Source organism: Culex quinquefasciatus, chromosome 2 (genome assembly GCF_015732765.1).
Source record: "Culex quinquefasciatus strain JHB chromosome 2, VPISU_Cqui_1.0_pri_paternal, whole genome shotgun sequence".
Taxonomy (NCBI): domain Eukaryota; kingdom Metazoa; phylum Arthropoda; class Insecta; order Diptera; family Culicidae; genus Culex; species Culex quinquefasciatus.
Window position 1 is genome coordinate 207,359,679 of NC_051862.1, and position 22,073 is coordinate 207,381,751.

General features: G+C 34.2%; 1 protein-coding gene across 1 annotated transcript; it reads left to right on the forward strand.

Annotated features, from left to right (window-relative positions):
- Positions 1–12,261: 12,261 nt before the first annotated feature.
- LOC6050972 (gamma-butyrobetaine dioxygenase) lies at positions 12,262–21,124 on the forward strand. The gene is made up of 3 exons (XM_038256676.1): positions 12,262–13,242; positions 20,250–20,558; positions 20,631–21,124. The coding sequence occupies exons 1-3, from the start codon at positions 12,500–12,502 to the stop codon at positions 20,944–20,946; spliced, it is 1,368 nt and encodes a 455-aa protein (XP_038112604.1). The 5' UTR covers positions 12,262–12,499; the 3' UTR covers positions 20,947–21,124.
- The last annotated feature ends 949 nt before the right edge of the window (positions 21,125–22,073 follow it).

Here is a 22,073-nt window from a genome sequence, read left to right on the forward strand (position 1 = left end):
CTATCTCCGTTTAATCGAGAACAATTCCCAGACTTTAGGTGCCATTTAACAAGTTAAACAAATAGAGCATTTGATTCCCATTTTCAAGGCAGTTCATTTTAAAACAAAGTATTGATTTTTCCACCCCTGCTTTTCTACCGAACCTTCAGACAACAAAACTGTTATTTCTTTTTCTAACCTTATTTGAACGCGCTTTGCCCCTCTTCAAGTAAACTAAAAAAAAACAACCACGTGAAGTAATTTTATTCACGAAGCAAAATCGTGAATGATGAACCGATAAACTGATTATTGTAGCAAGGATACAGTAAGAAAACACAGAGATTTTATTACTCTGATTACACTGATAAGTTGTATGATATAAATTATGATTTTCTACCTCATTTATTTAGTAACTTTTTTTATAAATACAAAATAAAATGTGAGATAAAGTACCCAGAAAAAAGAAGAAGAAAACGAAGGAGCAGTGTAAAAAATGAAACATGTAGTAAATAAACCAAGTAAGAAACTATTTTTAAGAAAAAGTAAGAACATTTGCTTATAACGAAAAGAAAACATTACTAATAAGTGGTACACTCAGAGAGAGAGAGAAAAAAAAATCGTGCAGAGCAGTTCTGCGCGCAACAAGTGAAAGTCGTTTTGTTTGAAACCTCGTGAAATGATGAGAATATCAACGTTGTTCAACGATGTCATTATCGCCGATAAGTTTATCGTTTGCCGATAATGATAACGTTATCGATCCACGATTATTTGATTGGTGGTTACGTTTTCGGCATAAGTCGATGATAATTCATTAAAAATAACTTATTAAAACGAACTTATTAAAAATAAACCCTTTCGAACTAAAAAAGTTTTTAATAAAGCTTTAAACAATTTTGGATAATGGAGCAAGTTTAACAGTTTAAATTCATATTTTTTTTTTGAAATTACGTTGTTTTTCCAAAACTCAAATTTTATTTATTTTCAGGCCAAATCATGTACGAATTTTAATTGCATTTGAGTGTTTGGTGTTTTACAAAATACCGCATTATTTTAGAAACACTAAATAAGGCGGACCAAAACAGCGAAATTTCAAATTAAATACTTGTTTAAATATTTTAAACCTATAATTGTAATGTTACATGTAATATTTTTCAAAATTGAGAATTTTTTAATTTAAATTTCTATGTTTAAAACTACACTTTCAAATGTAGCGATATTTTTAAAAAAATCGTCGTTTGATATCTACAATATTTTTTTTTTAATTTTAAGTGTTTTAGAAAATATATTACATACATTTGTTCAAAATTCATAGTTTTGCATTATTTAAATGCAAATTAAAATTAAAATAACGTTTAAATCCCTTCAAGATTTGTCAAAATTAGGGTGTTGAGAAAAAAATAGTTTATCAAAACTAAGAACTCTGAAATTGCGAAAAAAATCTTTCAAATTTTGGCGTTGATTGATCCCCAAAACTTTGATGATGCAAAAATCCATTATTAATTTTGCATTTTTCAAATCATAAGAAAATTTCATTATTTTCATAAAAATACTGATCTTTTATGAAAATTGTAATATTCAAAACCTAAGGTGTTCTAAGGTGTGAAAATACTTCTAAAGTTTAGCAAAAATTGATTTCCACATTGAAAGTGACGAAAATTTTAATTTTCATTAAAATAATGTATTTTGTGATATTTTTTTGCGGTAAGCCGTGCTTAATTTTGCAACTTATGAAACCATTTAACAAATTAAGGAAAAAACACTCATGTTATGGTGATTCATTTAAAATTTTGTGTCATTTGAGAAAAAATAATATCTTTCAGATAATGATAATTTGAGTATTTAATGTTCTTATCATGTTTGGTAACCCTTTAAAAAATTAAATAAGAAAAAAATGCATTCTATGTTTTTTGTTTACTTTTTGGATTTCAAATTAAACAGAAAACTAAACCTATGATAGTAAGTCAATCCATTCATAGTTTTGGAAGTTTTAAAAACTTCAAATAATAAAAAAAAATATTTGAAAAAAAGAGATAAAAACTCTTAAGTTGAGAAAATGTATTTGAAATTTGCATCGTTTGATTCCCATATTGCAATTTATTAAAATTAAAGTGTTAGAAAAAAATATTATTTTTTTTCAAAATTCGAAAACTTCACCATTCATAATGTGACATCAAAATTCGATATTTTTAACCTTAAAGTCTAATGTTGTGAACTTACGTACACAATTTGGCGTTTTTCGAGTTGTTTTACATTTTTATGAAAATTTAGAAGTTTTGAAAAGTACAGTATTTTGTTATTTTGAATATTGACAATTGCAAGTTATGAAAATTTCATCAAATATTGTAAAATCCATCCAAAATTTGCAAATCATGATAATTTTAGTACCATCAACTGTTAATCGAGACTACAGTCTGAAAAGAAAAAGCAGCTTTTTTATAATGAAAAGTTCAAAATTTGAAAATCAGTGTACTAATTGAAATGTTCCTCACCAAAACAAAACCTTACTTAACAAAAATATCAAAATAATGGCTGGTCCCATTTGTCCCAGGTGACGATACCTACACAGACAAACAGACGTAAATCTCTTTTCAAATGCACCAATCAACAATTTAATGGTTGATTTAGAAAGAAGAAAACTCACCACGGCAAATTGAATTCACCACGGATAATTTCCACGCTTTTGACAGTTTCAAGAGGCTTATGTACACACACTATCAATAGTTTCGTAAGTTGTGTGTGTTCTCAACCAGATGGCTCTAGTGGGATTTGATAAATGATTTGTTGATAGAAATTTTCAATGATTTATGTCTCTTTGTCTGAGGCATGTATTTAAACAAGAGTAATTTTAGTATTTCACAACTCAAACTTTAATTTTGTGTCCATTCAAAATTATAAAAAATGCAAATGAAAAGACCACAATTTTTTAATACAAGCAGCAAATTCTGACAAAAAACACTAATTGAATGAAAATGCATTAAAGATTTGGCTTCGTTTTGCTTTTTTAATTTTAAATTTGAATATTTTCATAAAAAACGAAAATTGGAGAAAATGAGGCAGTTAAACTTTTGAACTGTACCAAAAATATATAGCTTAAAAAAATTTCAAATGTCATTGAGAGTTTGGGTTGATTAGGTTTGTTTTAATAAATTAATTTTAATGGATTATCGTCAATCATTGCCGTGAAAACAATCGATAACGATGATTTTAAAATAATCGTTATCGTTATAATTCCAAGATAACATTCTCGCTAACAACGTTGAAAGCAATGTTTCCAGTTCCACCACCAAATTAAACAAAACAAAAGTAAAACCAGTGAACAAACACCAGAGGGTATTTTGTCGAGGCAATAAACCAAACTACTGAAATTGTCAAACAAACAAACAAAAAAAGCAAAATGTGACAAAACAAACCAGAAAACACAGAACAACACATATATTTTGAGACAAAACTTTAAAACAAACAGAATCGAAATTTCGAAACACACACACACAGTGGTAAAGGAGTTAATATAAACGAAATCGAAGAAGAAAAAAAACGAGGAAGAAAACTAAAATTTGTGATCAATTGCTTGGCAGTTACTAAGAGAAAAAAAAGGTGTAGAGCAAACAAAAAAAAAACGAGAAAATTTTAAAAACCCACTAACTAACACATAAGTCAAGATTGTTAGTGTAACAATTTAGAGACAAGGAGGTGAAATCGGCTAAATTTGTTCGTAACAAGTCATTCAGTTTTGTCGTCAAATATTCAAAAATAACTTTTTTTTGTGTTGTTCTCTAACGACGTTTGTGTTGCATGAAGGCAAAATCTAAAATCTATGAAGCTATTCTACCTTGTAAGAATTATTAACAACAACAAAAACACACGAACTTAAGGAAATCGATGAGAAATGAAGCGTAAAAGAGCAAAGAAAAGTCTGGTTTATTGAAAAATAAAGTGCATTTGCTAAAAGCACGTGTAGAACACATCTGAAGAAATGGATTCAAATCGAGGTGATTGGAGTGGATAGCACTCTCTAAAAAAACAAAACGGAAAAGTTTTCAAACAAGCAGTGCAGACTGGTGTACGACGAGACGAGAGTGAATAATGGTTAGAAATTCTATTATCATTATTAACAATTATTATTGCATACAAGCTATCATTATATTACTTGATTAAAAATTGATTATATTGTGCGTATATTATTAGAGGTTAACAACACACACACTAGGGTGGTCCAAATCCGGACTTTTTTGGGGCTACCCCCTGAAATCAAAGATTGACCCATCACTAGGCTAAATTCCAAATTTGAGCTCATTCTGACCACGGGAACCCCTCCCTCCAATCGCTTAAAGTTTGTATGGGAAAAATCGTCAAAATGTATGGAGAAAAGCAACTGTTTTACTTTTTTACCTGTGGAAGGCGCCATAATCATCCGATTCTTACCATTTCTCAAATGTAGAACCTTCATTAAATTTAGAACAACTTTCCCGAAGACACCATATTTTTAGCATTTTTTCCCGCGAAGTTATTCGCGCCCAAAACTGGCCCTTTTTGCGCGGTCAGCTGTAAGGGGCTACCTAACAACGATGTTTATTTCCAATTCGTACACACACGTGCTCTCTCTCAGGTTCAAACTCTCTCACAAGCTTGCTCGCCTGCCTGCCTGTTTACCAACAAGCGCGCGCTGTTTCTCTGCTTGGACTTTTGTCGTCGTCGTCGTTTTCGTTTGTTATCCGCTGCGCTGCGTTTCTGGCATGTTTATTATAATTTTCAACTAAAATAGCAGGATTGTTTTGAGTTATAAAATTTACTGTAATATGTGATCAACAAAAGATATCATATTATAAGAGCGTGTGAGAGAGAATACAAATTTGATGAATTAGTTCATCCATGAATCGTCAAACGTTTTGGATTTTAATTTATCTACTTTTGTTACAAGAAATACCATGCAGTTTTTTTAGATAAAAAGGAAGGAATTTTCTTTAATTTTTTTTAAGCTGAATCCAAATGAATATCTTAAAGGAAGGCCGTAACTGCAAGATCTGAAGGTAGTTAACGATTGTGCAGAAAGAGATGTTTCCTGAATCGAAAAATTTACAGGTAAACTGACAAAAAATTATCAACAGTTGCAATATTTGTTGCAGGTGGTCTAGGAACACAGAAATAAATTTCCAGAAAGAATAAAAAAATAATTTTAGAGAGTATGAATGAAAACTTGCAGCAATAATTGTAAAATTGCCTTGATTTGTACTAAGTATATTTTTGTTAAAACAAACTACCTAAAGGAACAACATTTATATTACCTGTAGATTTTTTTTTAAATAATTGAATCATTATCATGTTTCTTTAGCATATACGAAAAAACTGCGTGTAATGCTTAGAAAAACAAACAAACCCTGTTCTCATGACATTTGCTGTAATTTTTTAATCGAGCCTAAGTTGTCTTTTCTTAAACATTTTTTTTCAGCGCAGTATTTTTTTATTTTTGTTATAATTTAAGAATTTATATGCTAAATATATCTCAAAACAATCCTGCTATTTTAGTTGAAAATTATAATAAACATGCCAGAAACGCAGCGCAGCGGATAGCAAACGAAAACGACGACGACGACAAAAGTCCAAGCAGAGAAACAGCGCGCGCTTGTTGGTAAACAGGCAGGCAGGCGAGCAAGCTCGTGAGAAAGTTTGAACCTGAGAGAGAGCACGTGTGTGTACGAATTGGAAATAATGTTAGGTAGCCCCTTACAGCTGGCCGCGCAAAAAGGGCCAGTTTTGGGCGCGAATAACTTCGTGGGAAAAAATCCTAAAAATATGGTGTCTTCGGGAAAGTTGTTCTAAATTTAATGAAGGTTCTACATTTGAGAAATGGTAAGAATCGGATAATTATGGCGCCTTCCACAGGTAATAAAGTAAAACAGTTGCTTTTCTCCATACATTTTGACGATTTTTCCCATACAAACTTTAAGCGATTGGAGGGAGGGGTTCCCGTGGTCAGAATGAGCTCAAATTTGGAATTTAGCCTAGTGATGGGTCAATCTTTGATTTCAGGGGGTAGCCCCAAAAAAGTCCGGATTTGGACCACCCTAACACACACAACACAACATTAAACAAAAAGATAAGAAAACAAAAATCATAATGAAAACAGATGAAACCTTAAAAGTTTTAAGGTAAGAAACAAAACATCTCTTTCTGCAATGAGAGAGAGAGAGACAACAGTTTCAAATCCAACTTCTTGATCCGTACAGAATTACTTGGAACAAGAAACGCAAAAAAGAAGAAAATAAAAAATGCAACCAACCACAAACAATGAATAAGAATAAGCGATGAAATAAAGCAGTGATTGATTATTGTCTTTTGTAATAAAACTGTAACTAACAAGGCGTTTTATTTGTTCTGCATGAGAAATCCCTTTTAAAACATGTGGTGAATGAATTTCTGGATAATCCTATCCAATTTCCAATCTTGTTGAAACCAACACGAACTTTGAAAGCTTTAACTATGATGATATTTATGTCTTTTTTTTATTGTCGAGCTTAATTATGACCTTTTAACTACTCAAAAGAGATTCAGAATTTCTAAATCCAAGATGGCGGCCAAAATGGCGGTGATAAAATATTGACAAAATGAATATTAATCATTCTAAGCCGTTCGACCAATTCTCATCACTTTTGCCGTTTTCCGTTATTAAATCAACATTTTCAGATGTATCACCAATGGATAGTTGTTCTTGCTCACTTTTGTTTGAGCTATTTATTACTTTGGAACAGTCAAAAACACTTTATGAAAGCTGTAATTCATGATCATAGTGCTGAAAGGTCGATAATAGAAATAGGCTGAAAAAGGGTTCCCCAAATTTAGAAGGCAATCATCCATTAAAATTTGACTAAAATGGAGTCGCAGAACTCGAATTTAAGTAGCAAAGTAAAGAAACACGAAAAAATATTGATGTTTTGATTATCCGATGTTCTATATAAACCATCGAATAAGAACTTCGGAAAATCGAGTATTGACTGTACTTCAAATGTTTCATACAGTGTTTCATGAAATTATTTAGATTTAAATAATTTTCAGTATGGAGAAGGCAAAATTTTGTATGCATTTTCACTTCATTCATTTTTTGTAAATTTTTCAAATTTTCACAAAATACTTTATTTTATAAAAATACTAATTACTACATTGTTTTAAAAATATCAAGGGATGAAAAACTAATTTGTGAATATTTTACAAAAAATTAAACTGTTTTTTTTATTTTTCTTTTCAAAAATTCCTTAAATGTGTAAAAACATAACAAATATTGCGTCGTTTAGCACCATATTATCATATTGAAAATTATTTATATTTTAGCAGTTCATGAAATTACGTTTTTTGAGTATTTTACATACATTCAAAATTTTCGTTTCGTTTAACGTCCACATTGCAAATTATAAAAATACGGCATTTTATTAAAAATTTGACATTTAAGAATCAAGAATAAAATTAAAATCCATAAAAAAAATTACATCGTTTGATACCATAATTAACAATCATGATAATTTGAGTATTTCGTTATATACGGTAAATTTGAGTATTTCACAAAAAAATACTCCAATAAAATGAAAGTGTCTACAAAATTTTGGATCATTTAATGCTCATATTGTAAATTTTGTAAATTTGAGTACTTTATTACCATACAATATTTTGCGAAAATTTTAATATTTTACAAAAAAAAACTAATAAAATGTCTCATTGTTTGATACCTGTATTAAAAATTATGGAAATTTGAATATTTTCATGAAGCACGGGATTTTATGAAAAGTTTAATAAATCACTCCAAAATCTCTAAACCAAGGAAAATTTGCATGGCCACCAATATTTTTTTACTGAACATAAGGCTGGTACAAATATTTTTAAAAGTTTTTGTCACCCCCCCTTCAAAATTCGCCCGAAAAATCAGGGGGCAAAAAAAATATTTTTACAATAAACTTCAAAATTTCAATGAAAATTCAAGTGCAACCAGCTGAAATCAAATTAAAATACATTCTCCTGCGTTTAAAATCATTTTTAGCATGTTTGGGTTTATTGAAAAATCTTAGGATTTTTTGAAAATTTTCGATGCAAAATCTTTTTTTTTCGATATGATTTTTGTTTTTGTCAGATCTTAGGTTTTTGAAAACTAATGATTGCAAAACAACTGAACTAGTGTAAAATGCATTTTAAAACACTTCTTTCATTTAAATGCAAAGACTATGGCTTGTTATTTAAATTTTTATATTTTTTTATTTTTTTGCCCCCCCCCCTTGACCTCGGCCAGGGCCGAGGGACAAAAACTTTTTTGAATATTTGCATCGGCCTAAGGTCGTTGCAGTTTGCAAAGATGTTTTCAAAATTTTTATGGAAATACTTATGAGTCAAACCAGCACAAAAAATGGATTTGCGTTGATAACCATCGATAGCATGGTTCGCTTAAAAACAATTTGAATTTTCCTGAAATTGGAGAAACAAACAAGTTTACCAATACATAGATTTTTTTTTTGAAATTTGAATTTTGGCTAGAGTCGAAGGACATCAACATCAGAAATTATTTGCAACAGCCTTGTTAAAATTTGAGTTTATTCATGAATTACGGTATTTGATGAAAATTTCAGTTTCTTACAACAAAAAAAAAAAAAAAATGCAGCATCTGCATTGTTTGATATTAAATAGCTCATATTCCAAATTATGAAAAGTGTTTTAATAATATGGTATTTTGTGTAATTTTGTTTTTTTTTTAAATTAATAATCTTACTACATTATCCAAAAAAAAAACAAAAAAAAAATCATCTTTGTTAAGGCTTTACAAATTTAACATGATTTGGTTTCAATAAGGTCGTTTCAAATATTTTTCAAAGTTTATGTCGCCCCTAACCCTTTCAAAATTGGTCCGAAAAATCAGGAAGCAAAAAAAATATTTATTCAAAAATCTTCAAAATTTTAATCAGAATAGAAGTCAAATCAACTTAAAACAATCTAAAACGTATTTTTCTGCATTTATAATCATATTTAGCATGTTTGGGCTGGATTAAAAGTATTTTGAAATTTTATGAAATTCCAATGTGCAGCACCGCAAAAACTTTTTGCAAAAAATAAATGATTGCTAAACAACTGGGCAGGTGTAAAATGCATTTTTAAACACTTTGTTCATTCAAATGTTGAAACCATGGCTCGTAAATTCAATGTTTAAACTTTTTTATTGTTTCCCCCCACCCGCTCGACTTTGGTCAGAGTCGAGGGACATAAACTTCAAAAAATATTTACAGCGGCCTAAGTTCATTTTAGTAAGATACAGTGGACTCTCTGGCTGTCAATCTTCTCGGTATCAATATTGTTCCAGCAATCCAATAAATTGTTCAGCCCCCTTCAAGCAGCATAGGGGAAATATACCCATTTTAAGCCTAATAAGCGGTCGTGTTTAAATGATGCTGGATAATCTGGAGTGTTCCTTGAAATTTACTAAAACCAAGTACACCAACGCGTAGAGCAACTTTTTGTGAACATTTCTGTTTATTTTCACTTTTACTGTTAGTTATTCTATTCCTTTTACAAGCATTTAAAAAATATTTCTCAAATGTATTTTAAACAGCCGAAAATGCATTGGGCCACGCCCATTTTTCCATTTTCAGCTTAGTTCTTTTCTCTTCCAGCGCTCTTTTGGGTCTGCTTAGTGTTGCCAATTGCGATGAAATTTTAAGCGAACACACGAAAAGTAGCATTTATACAAAAAGTTTCCTGGCATCACTGGCTCACTCCAACAGACGCTGCTGGTGGTGTTGGTGGCCACCCTTTGTTCTTTGTTTGCCTTCGCTTCTCGCTCGGTTTTCTGCAGCCTTCGATTGCAATGGGTATTCAAAATTCAAACGTCAAAAATTTTAGCGCGTTTGTTTTTTTGATGGCGCTTGCTAATTATTTACATTTTTCGGGATTATTTTTCAAGTGAGTGACTAAGTAATGGTCAAAAGAACATGTTGCCGGTAGTTGGAAGCAATTTTATATCTTAAGCGCTTTGAAATCGTTAGCGCAAGTTAAAAGATATTGATGGCGGCTTTCTCGTCTTGCGTGTGGATGTGTGTGCCAATAAAATGATGAGAAATGGTCTCAAAAAATAAAAAAAAATGATCAAAAGTGCATTAAATTTGATTTTTTTTTGCCAGTAAAAGGCATGCTTACTCGAGGAAGTGTTGTTGCTTTAATCGAGCATCAAACTCTCCATATGGAGCAATTCCAGCTCAAATCAGGATTTTTTCTGGTACCTTTGTACCCGACCCTCTCCGATTTCATTGAAACTTAGTAGACATGTTATCCTAGGCCTATATAAGCCATTTTTGTGTATATGGAGCCAATAGTACTCGAAAATAACATTTGAGAAGGGCGTAAGGTATTTAAATATTTTTGTATTTTGCAATTTAAAAATTACTGTATCTCGAAGCCGTTGCATCGTATCAAAGAGTAGTCAAAGACAAACTTGTAGGAAATTTAACGGGCTTTCTGAAAAAATACACGCCACTTTTATTAGATTTTTCAGTTTTTAAGTTAAATCCACCGGAGGTCGCGTACGTGTACTTTGTACACATTTTGTAAGGGCCTTTGTAAGAAAGGTGAAAACACGCGACTTCCCGAAGGTTAAAAGTTAAATTTGATGGTGATATCACGACTTTTTTTGGCTCAAAATATTTGAGGTAATAGCCTAAAATGTTACAAAAAGACTCACGAAAAATGCAGGATGGTATGTCTCTCCTGAAAAAATACAAAAATCATTTACTACAACTGTTAACATAAAAGTCTCCATTTTGACCATTGTCCTAAGTCCAATCCTTGGGAAGATACAGCGGTTTTTAAAAATAAAAATGTTGAAAAAATAGGTTTTTTTTGGGTGGTTTTTGGCAATTTCTATACAACAGATTGATGACAGACTTGGTTTTTCTGTCTCGTAAATATTTTTACCGCAAAGCTCGTCCCATTTCCCATAAGTTTGCCTTTGGTAGTTTTCCAATTTGACATGTCTTATTATTTACGTAAGCTTATTTACTATCCAGGTTTCTACCATACTCAAAAAAATATTCTATTTACAGTTATGATCAATGTAAATAAACTAATATCTATAAGCCCATACATTTGATTGAAATGCTGTCAAAGGCAAACTTATGGGAAATGGGATGGGAGCTTATGGGAGCTTCCGGGAAAAATATTTACGAGACAGAAAAACCAAGTCTGTCATATAAAAATTGCCAAAAACCACCAAAAAAACTATTTTTTCAACATTTTTACTTTTAAAACCGCTGTTTCTTCTCAAGGATTGGACTTAGGACAATGGTCAATATGGAGACTTTTATGTAAAATTGTCTGGGGAATCGATTCCCACTATCGATTCTGAAAAGTTTTGACGTTTAGACCACTTTTCAAAAAAACAGTTGTAGTACATGATTTTTGTATTTTTTTAGGAGAGACATACCATTTTGCATTTTTTGTGAGTCTTTTTGTAACATTTTAGGCTATTTCCTCAAAAAATTATAGCGAAAAAAAATCGTGACATCACCATCAAATTTAACTTTTTAACTTAAAAATCGAAAAATCTCATAGAAGTGGCGTGTATTTTTGTTTCAGTTTATTTTTTTTTTCAGAAAGCCCGTCCAATTTCCTACAATTTTGTCTTTGACCAATTTTTGATACAATGAAACGGCTTCGAGATACAGTAATTTTTTAATGACAAGATACAAAAATATTTAAATACCTTATGCCCTTCTCAAATGTTATTTTCGAGTACTATTGGCTCCATATACACAAAAATGGCTTATATAGGCCTAGGATAACATGTCTACAAACTTTCATTGAAATCGGAGAGAGTCGGGTACAAAAGTACCAGAAAAATTCCTGATTTGAGCTGGAATTGCTCTTTGACGAAGTTAGGTGTTTGATTAGAAAGGGTATATTTCCCCTAAATGCTTCTCCATGGAATTACTCCTAGAAATTTTTGGTTCAATGGAGGCGCTTGGCCTTTTGAATAATTCTACAGCATTTGAAACTTTATTTTCTGGCCGGAAATGAACGAATTTCTCGGAACACATACGGGTAGAAATTTTGTAAGCATATCCGGTAAGTCTATGTTTTTGAATTTGTAAACATTGAAATGTTTCCAAAATCGTCAACATTTTTCTCGATTTCGATGTAAAAAAATGGAGGACGGCTTGGGAACCACTGCCACCTACAGTGCCTTAAGTATACAAACAACAAGCAAAAACACTTAGCACTCTATAGTTAAACCTGCCAAACAGCATTGCAGCTCCGACAACACGCCGCCCGTTTAGTATTACTCAAACCGGTCACCAGCGAGCACGCGCGTTCTTTCGTTCGCAGGTCGCGCGCACCAACGCCTCGGGAGAAACTCGTTTGTCGTGTCACTTTCGTGCGCCCGAGTCCAAAGTTCACAGAGTTTTTATTTCGGCTGTTCTACGTTCGGTACGAACGTGAAAAAAACAGCGATAAGATTTTGTTTTCTGCACTCTCACTTGCACACTTACAATTAGTTGTCATGCAAATCGGTGGAAGACTTGCCGCGAGGCTTATCGCCGCAGAACGTAGCATCTTCGTCGCCAGCTCTTATCACCGGTTCGGGGGCGTCTTATCAAGGCTTGGCCCGCATTCCAGCCAGGGACGCCAACCCTTCCATACGGCGCTGCTACAATCCCTTCGAAAGGCGGTCAGTGTCGACGCTCTGCGCCAGGTTAGCGGGTCAATCAAGTCGGCTTATCAACCGGCGAGCAGTCGCAACTTAACCGTTGAACTCGTCGACGGTCAGCGGTACGAGTTCCCGCTGGTTTGGCTGCGGGACAACTGTCAGTGTCCGGATTGCTTCCACCCGGGCTCGTACAGTCGCGTGATCAACTGGGAACGGTTCGATCCGGAGGCGGCCGTCATCCGGGAGTGCGCCGTGTCCGACGATGGCAACCTGGTGGACATTACGTGGCACGATGGTCACCGATCGCAGTTTGACGCCAGTTGGATGAGCAAACGTAACTTTACCCAACAAAACACCGAGCAATATCTGGAAGAGTGGTACCGGCCGAAGCCCAGACTGTGGAAGCGGAGTGAGTTTGGGGAGGTGCTCAAAAGTTTTGAGTTTGACGATGTTATTGGAAGGGATGAGGCGTTGCAGGCGTGGATCGAAGCGTTGATTCGGTACGGCGTTGTGATGATCAGGAATGCGCCGCTGACGGAGCAGGAGTGCAGGAAGTTGGCGAATCGGGTTGGGTTCATCAGAAAGACACATTATGGGTGAGTTTTTAAAGTTTTTTTTGTCCATCTGGCTGGACTGAATTCACTTTTTCAATACCTGAGATTTTTTTAAATTCAATTAACAACAAATCAAGAGATTTTTTCCAGAACTTAACGAGAAGCAGTTCAAGATAGGCCAGCTTTCATGGATAGAAATCCTATTAGCAAATCCGGTAACTCAATGTAGTCGAATTTTTAAACATCGCAATGTTTCGAAAATTGTCAACATTTTTATCGATTTTGAACAACAATGTTGTCGATTTTTTTTTAATATTTTCCGCGAAATAAAAAAAGTTTTGACGATTTCGGTTGACGAATTCGACAAGACAGAGTTACCGGATTTGCTAACAAGATTTCTATCCGTGTTTTAAATAAATAATATTTTCAAAGTTTATGCCTCAATATTGTTCCAAAAATTATTTGTTGAATGTAATTGAAATTTCAATGTATTTTTTCGTTAAAATTTAGATTTATTTGTGTTAAAATTTAAATATTTTGAAAATTGATGAAATCAACTGAGCAGTTCGCTCAAATTTCGGAAACTTTTTTGGTGCCTTCAGTATGCCCAAAGAAGCCATTTTGCATCATTAGTTTTTCCATACAAATTTGGCAGCTGGCCATGCAAAAATGATATATAAAAATTCAAAAATCTGTATCTTTTGAAGGAATTTTTTGATCGATTTGGTGTCTTCGGCAAAGTTGTAGGTATGGATACGGACTACACTGGAAAAAAATGATACACGGTAAAAAAAATTTGGTGATTTTTTTATTTAACTTTTTATAACTAAAATTTGATTTGCAAAAAAACACTATTTTTAATTTTTTTATTTTTTGATATGTTTTAGAGGACATAAAATGCCAACTTTTCAGAAATTTCCAGGTTGTGCAAAAAATCTTTGAGCGAGTTATAAATTTTTGAATGAATACTGATTTTTTAAAAAAATCGAAAAATTGGTCGCAAATTTTTTTCAACTTCATTTTTCGATGTTAAATCCAATTTGCAATCAAAAAGTACTTTCGTGAAATTTTGATTAAGTGCACTGTTTTCAAGTTAAATCCATTTTTAGGTGACTTTTTTGAAAATAGTCGAAGTTTTTAATTTTTTCAAATCAGTGCTCATGTTTGCCCACCTTTGAAAAAATATTTTTGAAAAGCTGAGCAAATTCTCTATATTTTGCACTTTTGAACTTTGTTGATACGACCCTTAGGCGTCATCCATAAGGTATGTCACGCTCTAGGGGGGGAGGGGGGTCTGAGCAAGTGTGACATTGCATGTTATAAGTATAGGAAAAGCATGACAAAGGGGGATTGGGGGTAAATTTTGGCTGATTTTAGCGTGACGTACTTTAGGGACCATCCATAAACCACGTGGTCACTTTAGGGGGTATGGCGATCGTACACGATCCATACAAAAAAGATTTTTTTGTATGGACAATTGTCCACGAAGGGGGGGGGGGGTAACAGATTCCCAAAAAAGTGTCCACGTGGTTTATGGATGGTCCCTTATGGATGAAGCCTTAGTTGCTGAGATATTGCCATGTAAAGGTATAAAAACAGGAAAATTGATGTTTTCTAAGTCCCACCCAAACAACCCACCATTTTCCAATGTCGATATCTCAACAACTTATGGTCCGATTTTCAATGTTAAACTATGAAACATTCGTGAAATTTTCCTATCATTTCGAAAAAAATATTTTCAATTTTTTTAAACGAAGACTAATATTTCAAAAGGGCCAAACATTCAATATTACGCCCTTTTGAATTTTTGGAGAACTTTTTAGTGATTGATTTTAATATGAATTGCTTTTTCAGTAATAATTTAAATTTAATTTTGAAATATTCACATATTGATACTCATTTTTTTTTTGATATAAAATCTTTTCGAATTCAATTAAAAATGTTCCTCTCAAAATACAAATTTCAAATTTAAACATGGTTATTATTGTTTGAGCAAAAACAAACTCAAAATGCTCAAGCGTGTTTATCGTTTTACTATTATGAAAAGATTGCATAGTTTTGAAAATTTCTTTAAAAAAACCAAAACGTGTTTTATATTTATTTCCAATCTAAAACTACAACAGAGCTTGTTTTAGTTAAGAATTTATTTTTGACAAAATTTGATGAATAAAAAATCACGATGCAAAATTATTTGTTAGTAGTGTACAATTGTTTTGAACATTTTGCAAGGTCGTCTTTGAAAAAGTATGCACTTTTTGCGTATTTACGTATCTATTTCATCAATCTAGAGATCCTTGCGGATGAAATGTAATAAAATCATAAAATCGTATGATATTTGGCCAAGACCTAGTATTTTTTTAAATTGCTCTTCCAACTTTGTAACTTCTTTGGTTCTTTGCAAAAGTTTGATTTGAAAAATTGATTTTTTTTGTTATTGCAAAAAAAAATCCATTCTAAAATCATAAAAAGGATTTTTAACAGACTTGCAACTATCCTTGAAAAAGTAAAGTAAAGTAAATAATGCTATAAATGTAACTAACATTATATTTTCAGATTTTGGAACTCTAGAAAAGTTGTTGTGATATTATCAACTAAAAGCTCAAAAACTCAGTAAAATATAGACGAATCGACTCAACTTCCAGCAAATATGGCTCGAGTATTTTGTCCTTATCACACAGTAAAACAAAGTTTAGGTACGATTAATCAAAAATTGCAACTGTTAATTTACCATAATTTTTGTAGAAAGCAATTGTCATTTTAATGTAATTTGAAGTCAAAAACTGACCTTTTTTTAAAATTATTTTACTTTTAAACAAACATTTAGGAAAAATTACATATAAATAAGTGAATTTGCAAATTCAAATTTTCAACCAGCTGTATTTTTCACTTATTTTTCTGTGTACAGAAAATTTGTTTGAGATAATGACCAACACTAAAATTGCTGTTTTATCCAAAACTTTTTTATAAAATTGAATTTAAATTAGTAAAAGGTCAATCAGACGCCAAATAAGTTATGTGCTCATAAATATTTTCATGCAAGTATGATATTTTTCGTGACTTGATCAAAATTTTATGCAAACCATGAATGTGTTCAAATTTAATTAGATTTTCAATTTTTCATTTTTCGCAAACTTGGTTGTTTGGGCGAATATCGAACATTTTTTCTCCAGTTGATGAAAAATTTATGTTTTTAATTGGCAAATTTTGATTGTTTTGGTTGAAATGAGGGGATAAATCCATCAAAATGAACCTTGAATATTTCTAAAAAAAGTATGATTAAATCAGTATTGTAATGTATTGTAATTAAACGTATTTTTAAATTAGTTTTTTTACTTCGTTTATTTAAAAAATATATTTACAAAAACTTAAAAACAATTATGAATACAGCAATTCCCTACGAAAACAGCATGATTCGAAAAAAAGTTCTCCGATCGGGCTCAAAATTTTTCTGGGGGTTCCTTGGCTGAAATAATTAGACCCGTATTTTTTTGGCCGTTAGGGTGACCTACGCCGTGTTAGGGTGGTCCAAAAAATGGCAATTTTCGTTCGATTGTTCTAGGTGCAAAAGAAAGGTGATTAGCTTGGCTATTTGGGAAAAATAGTAAGAAGTTTCAAAAATTTAGCTAAACATTTGAAAATGTTGAATGAAAACTAAAAATGCTGTTTTGAAGGTCTCGGGACCAAAGAGCCTATGTCTGAAAATATTTTTATCGGATTCCTCTGAAAATTTCACATAATTTATCAAAAAATGGTAATGTTATGTTTTCAATACTCTGAGATACGATTTTTTGAAAATAAAAACTGGGGTTTTCGACGAGCCACGCGCAAAAATGGGAAATAAGGAGAAAAAATCAATTTTTTTCACTAAAACTGCGATAACATGAAAATGTCAGCGATGACCTATACATGTTAGGGTACCAAAATTGTTGTAATTGAAATAAGCAACTTCAAGCAAAACAATGTAAAAGGTCCAAAGTCAAAAATGTAAACAAAACACATTTTTCTTGCAAACGATGCTAAGAGTGTTAAACTATCTCTACACATCGAGAAAACTACGAAAAATATGATTTTTCTATGAAAAAACATCTATTTTACCAAAGGCCAAAGTCAACGATATCTTGTTTGTTTTCAAAATCCTCATAGACCCTTTGCTTCTAAGGGCCATTGTGGAAACTGGGTTGTTTTGGTTTGGAATCGTGTTTGACCCAGGGACAAAAACAATATGTTTCAAAACAAACACCCAAACAAAGAATGGCCCTTTGTTTTAAATTTGTACGAAACATCCAGCTGCCGGGACTGAACGGAGTAGCAATGCAGTGCGAGGCCACGGGACACATACTACTTCCGGCTGCGTTGACAAGGACGACCTAATCAAGCTAATCAACGTGAACACCGGAATTCCGAACAGTTCGCGCGCCCGCTTGAAATCCTGCCAACGCTGGCTGGATGGCATGGTGCTTTCCATTTCATCTCGGCTTCGTCCACCGGGTGGTAGTAGCGGGGGAGGTGTGCGGAATAGCTGGGATTGGGTGAGTGGACAATTTTGAAAGTGCAGATTCCAATACAATATTTGTCTTTAGATCCCAAAACCCAGCAGCACCACAATCCTGACTGTCCCTACTTCTTCATTTCTTTCACGAAGGAAAACCTGCGGCAGCACGTCAACTATACGCCCCGCTTCGGCAGCAACGACGTGCACCAGGTGAATCTACCCCCACCAACGGCTACGCCAGGAATCAGCCCAACCGACGACGCCCGTTACAACCCGAACGGTGTCAAGTGCTGATGACGATTACGGTAGTGGCCACATGAGCGAGGCCGACGACACGAGCGTCAACACTACGTCGCCGGAACATCGCCGGATCCGGAGCGGTGGATGCCTTAGAGTTCGAGAGTATGCTGGCTTCGAGCGCGATCGTAAACCCAGGGTACTGTGACTGCTCCGACGAGTAGTAGGAGGCTGTTGGCGAAGAACCGATAAAGGCAGCATTCGAGGAGAATCTGCTACCGTAAGCAGCGGTGGCCGAGACGGTACAGGTTAGCAACCGCCAATCTCGTTCTAACACCATCCGCGACGTCTCGAATCAACGAATGAACTCTTCCACTATCAGAGATTTAATCAAAATAAAAATTACCTAGTATTTCTGGCCAATTCCTACACCATCAAGACGTGCGTCATTATGATTCCAGTAATTGTCTGGTTTTGAAAACAAACATAAACGAAAAAACATAAAATTTACATAAATTTATTAGATAAAACCATCACTTGAAGACACTGTTAGTCCATTTCTCCTGTTTGCTATTCCGTGTCGCTATCTCATTCCGATGAATGTACCCGTTGATAAGAACTTTCGCACAGAAAGATCCCCCCTCCCTCTCGGGTGGTGGCCGGTCAAGTCGTCGGTGCCATCGACCCGTAGGTAACATAAAGATTCGGCGGAGATGGCCATGCAATTTGGCAGCATTTATGTTGGTAGCTTGGTTCCTACGCCTCCATCGAAATCGTACGATATTCCTTCCACAGATGCTTTAAGCTGTTTCCTCTAAGAAAGCCACTCTGGGTGTTAGCAACACCGTGTTGTCCTCACCCTAGTTCCGAGCATGTCTGGAGCACCTTCCGGTCAAAATCTTCTCAGTTTGTGGGCTTTTTAGCCATCCAAGTTCCAGCATTTTCCTGTAAAACAGAACTTTATTATGTACTTTAAATCACTAATACCACACAGAAAACTGTGCTAAAATATTAAACTTACCTTTTGAAATGCAGGAAAACTCGATGTGTAACAGACAATTTATGAAAAACGCAACATTAACAGTAAAATTTACAAAAATGAGCGAAAAAATATTGTTGATTACAAAGGCCCAACACGAAACACGAAAGGCCCAACACGAAAGAACAATTTGTTTTGGTTTGGCCTGCGAGGCCAAAAAACAAACTAACAACAAAAACAAAGCCTGTCATCGTGTTTGGACGTTTGCCATAGGACCCACATGGAAAATGAAACACGCAAATGTTTACAAAGGCTGTAAATCGCAAAGGGCTAAATCCGATCCGGCATGTTGATAATTTTTTTTCAGGCCAATGTATTTTTTTCATTACTTTTCCCGGGAAAAACACATTTTTGCATAAAATTGAAGATGGGGAAGTATAACACATCTAGTTTTATGCTTTTTATTTGATTAATAATCAGAATTGGCAAATTATGTTCGAAATAGGAATTGAAAAACTAACCGCAGATTTCATCCTCGTTTTTCTCAATGTTTTGAAAAATGTGATTGGACGTTTTACAATGTTTTGCTTGACTTTTAGTACCCTAACATGTATAGGTCATCGCTGAAATTTTCAAGTTATCGCAGTTTTAGTGAAAAAAGTCGATTTTTCCCGTTTCGTCATTTTTCAATTTTTGCGCGTGGTGCGTCGAAAAACCCAGTTTTTGTTTTCAAAAAATCGTATCTCAGAGTATCGAAAACATAACTTCACCATTTTTTGATATGTTATGTGATATTTTCCGAGGAATCCCATAACAATATTTTCAGACATAGGCTCTTTGGTCCCGAGACCTTCAAAACATCATTTTAAGTTTTCATACGACCTTTTCAAATGTTTAGCTAGATTTTTGAAACTTCTTATTATTTTTCCCAAATAGCAAAACTATTCACCTTTCTTTTGCGTCTAGGACAGCTAAAATCGGATGAAATGGCGCGGAGATATGATTTTTTGAAAAAAGTGGTTTTTACAAAAATCGACGAAAATGGCCATTTTTTGGACCACCCTAACACTAATTATTTCAGCCAAGGAACCCCCATAAAAATTTTGAGCCCGATCGGAGAACTTTTTTTTCGAATCATGCTGCTTTCGTGGAGAATGGAGCACCGGATTCGAGTGGTAGAAATGACAGTTCTCCCATAAGGAATACATTGTAGAAAAAAGCAAAAACTGCTCGAATGGAAATGCTCCATTGTTGAATGTATTTAAAAAAATCTTCGATTCGAGACTACAATATTCTATAAATCAAATGTAAACCCATAACATATTTTTCCCCTTTTTCCAGCGAAGAGTTCGTCGTTGCAAACAAGGAAAACACCACGAACGTCGCGTACCTGTCGACCCCGCTCCAGATGCACACCGACCTGCCCTATTACGACTACAAACCGGGCTGCAACCTGCTGCACTGTCTGGTCCAATCCACCTCCACCGGGGGACAAAATCTCATCGCCGATGCGTTTTGGGTGGCGGACCACATGCGCCGGGAACATCCGGAGGATTTTCGCCTGTTGAGTGAAACGCTGGTCAATTGGACGGACGTCGGGGTGGACGAGGGGGGTGAATTTCATAGCATTTACCGGGCGCCGGTTATTTGGTGAGTATTTTTGGGTTGAGAGCCGAGGAGACGCGTGGTTGATAGCGATTAATTTTTTTTTTTAATTTGTAGTCTTGATCGCGAGGGAAAGTTGGAACGAATCAATCATAGTGTGCCACAGCGGGACAGCTTCTTCAACGTGCCACTGGATAAGGTGGAACCGTGGTACCGCGCCATGGCACGCTTTGTGCAACTTTTACACCAGGAGGCGGTGGAGTTCAAGACGATGCCAGGAGATATTTTGACATTCAGTAATATCAGGATGGTGCATGGAAGAACTGGATACACGGATACGGAGGGAAACATGCGGCACATTGTCGGAGCATACTTGGATTGGGACGAGATTTATTCGCGATTAAGAGTGTTAAAAGGAAAGAAATTGGAATAAATTTTCAAACTGTTTTTTCTTGGCATAATACTAATGTATATTTTCATGTTAACATTAGTTAAGCCCAGATTCACTTCAAGGGGTTCCCCTTAAGAAGATTTACTTTTTTTCTTATACAAATTAAATCATTAGTGCTCATCAGGGTGCAACAGCGATTTTTTAGATTCACAACGGTTAGCTGTAATAGCTCGAATGGATGAAAACGGGCTTTTTGCTAGGAGTTGTAATTTGAATTAAAATAGATTTTTTTTCAATCGTTCGAACGATTGATTTACGCTAAAATATGTAGTGTAGTTAACTTATTCAAAGTAACCTTTAATTGCATGAAGCAATTCGAACAAATAAAAGTAAAGTAAAGTAAATCTTTCCCTGTTCCTGAGGGGAATACCCATGAAGAGTATCGGCGCCGGCATTTACAAAGCGTATTCAGTGACAGTTTATTATTTAACTTAATATTAACATGTTAGCTAGCTTTCTTTTATTACGTACCGTAAACTGGGGTGACTTTGATAGCCCGGGGTGACTTTGATAGGTTTTTCAAATGCCCGTCAAATTAATATTTAAACATTTTTGAGAATTTTGAGTATGTAAGCATTAAGGGAAAGCTTATTATCGAACATATATGCAAAAATGTGACTGTTACATTGGATGTATCAAAAATAGTGGCCAAATCAAATTTCTATCAATGTCACCCCGGGCTATCAAAGTCACCCCAGTTTACGGTAACGCAAAAAATCGGATTTTTAGATCCCCCCCGCCCCTCGTAACGAAATTTCCATGCAAATTTTATAAATTTTGTATGGAGCGTAACACGGCCTTTGACACCCCCTCCCCCCCCTACTGCATTACTTAACAAAAGAACGCTCCCTTAAGGTTAATGTTAACATTCCATAAGTTGTCTTCCTAAGGTGTCTTGATAAAGTCCAGTTTGTGACGATACACTACCTTTCCTTTACTAACATTCCAACGCCCAAGGCTCCAAAAAAGTTGGAACGGTAACTTAAACTCAATGGTTCTCGGGCATAACTCAACCAATCAAGATGATTCTTCTTTCCAGTGATTTGTTACACAGAAAAAAATATTCCTGTAAATTTACATTATTTATCATGTACCAAAAGGTATCATGA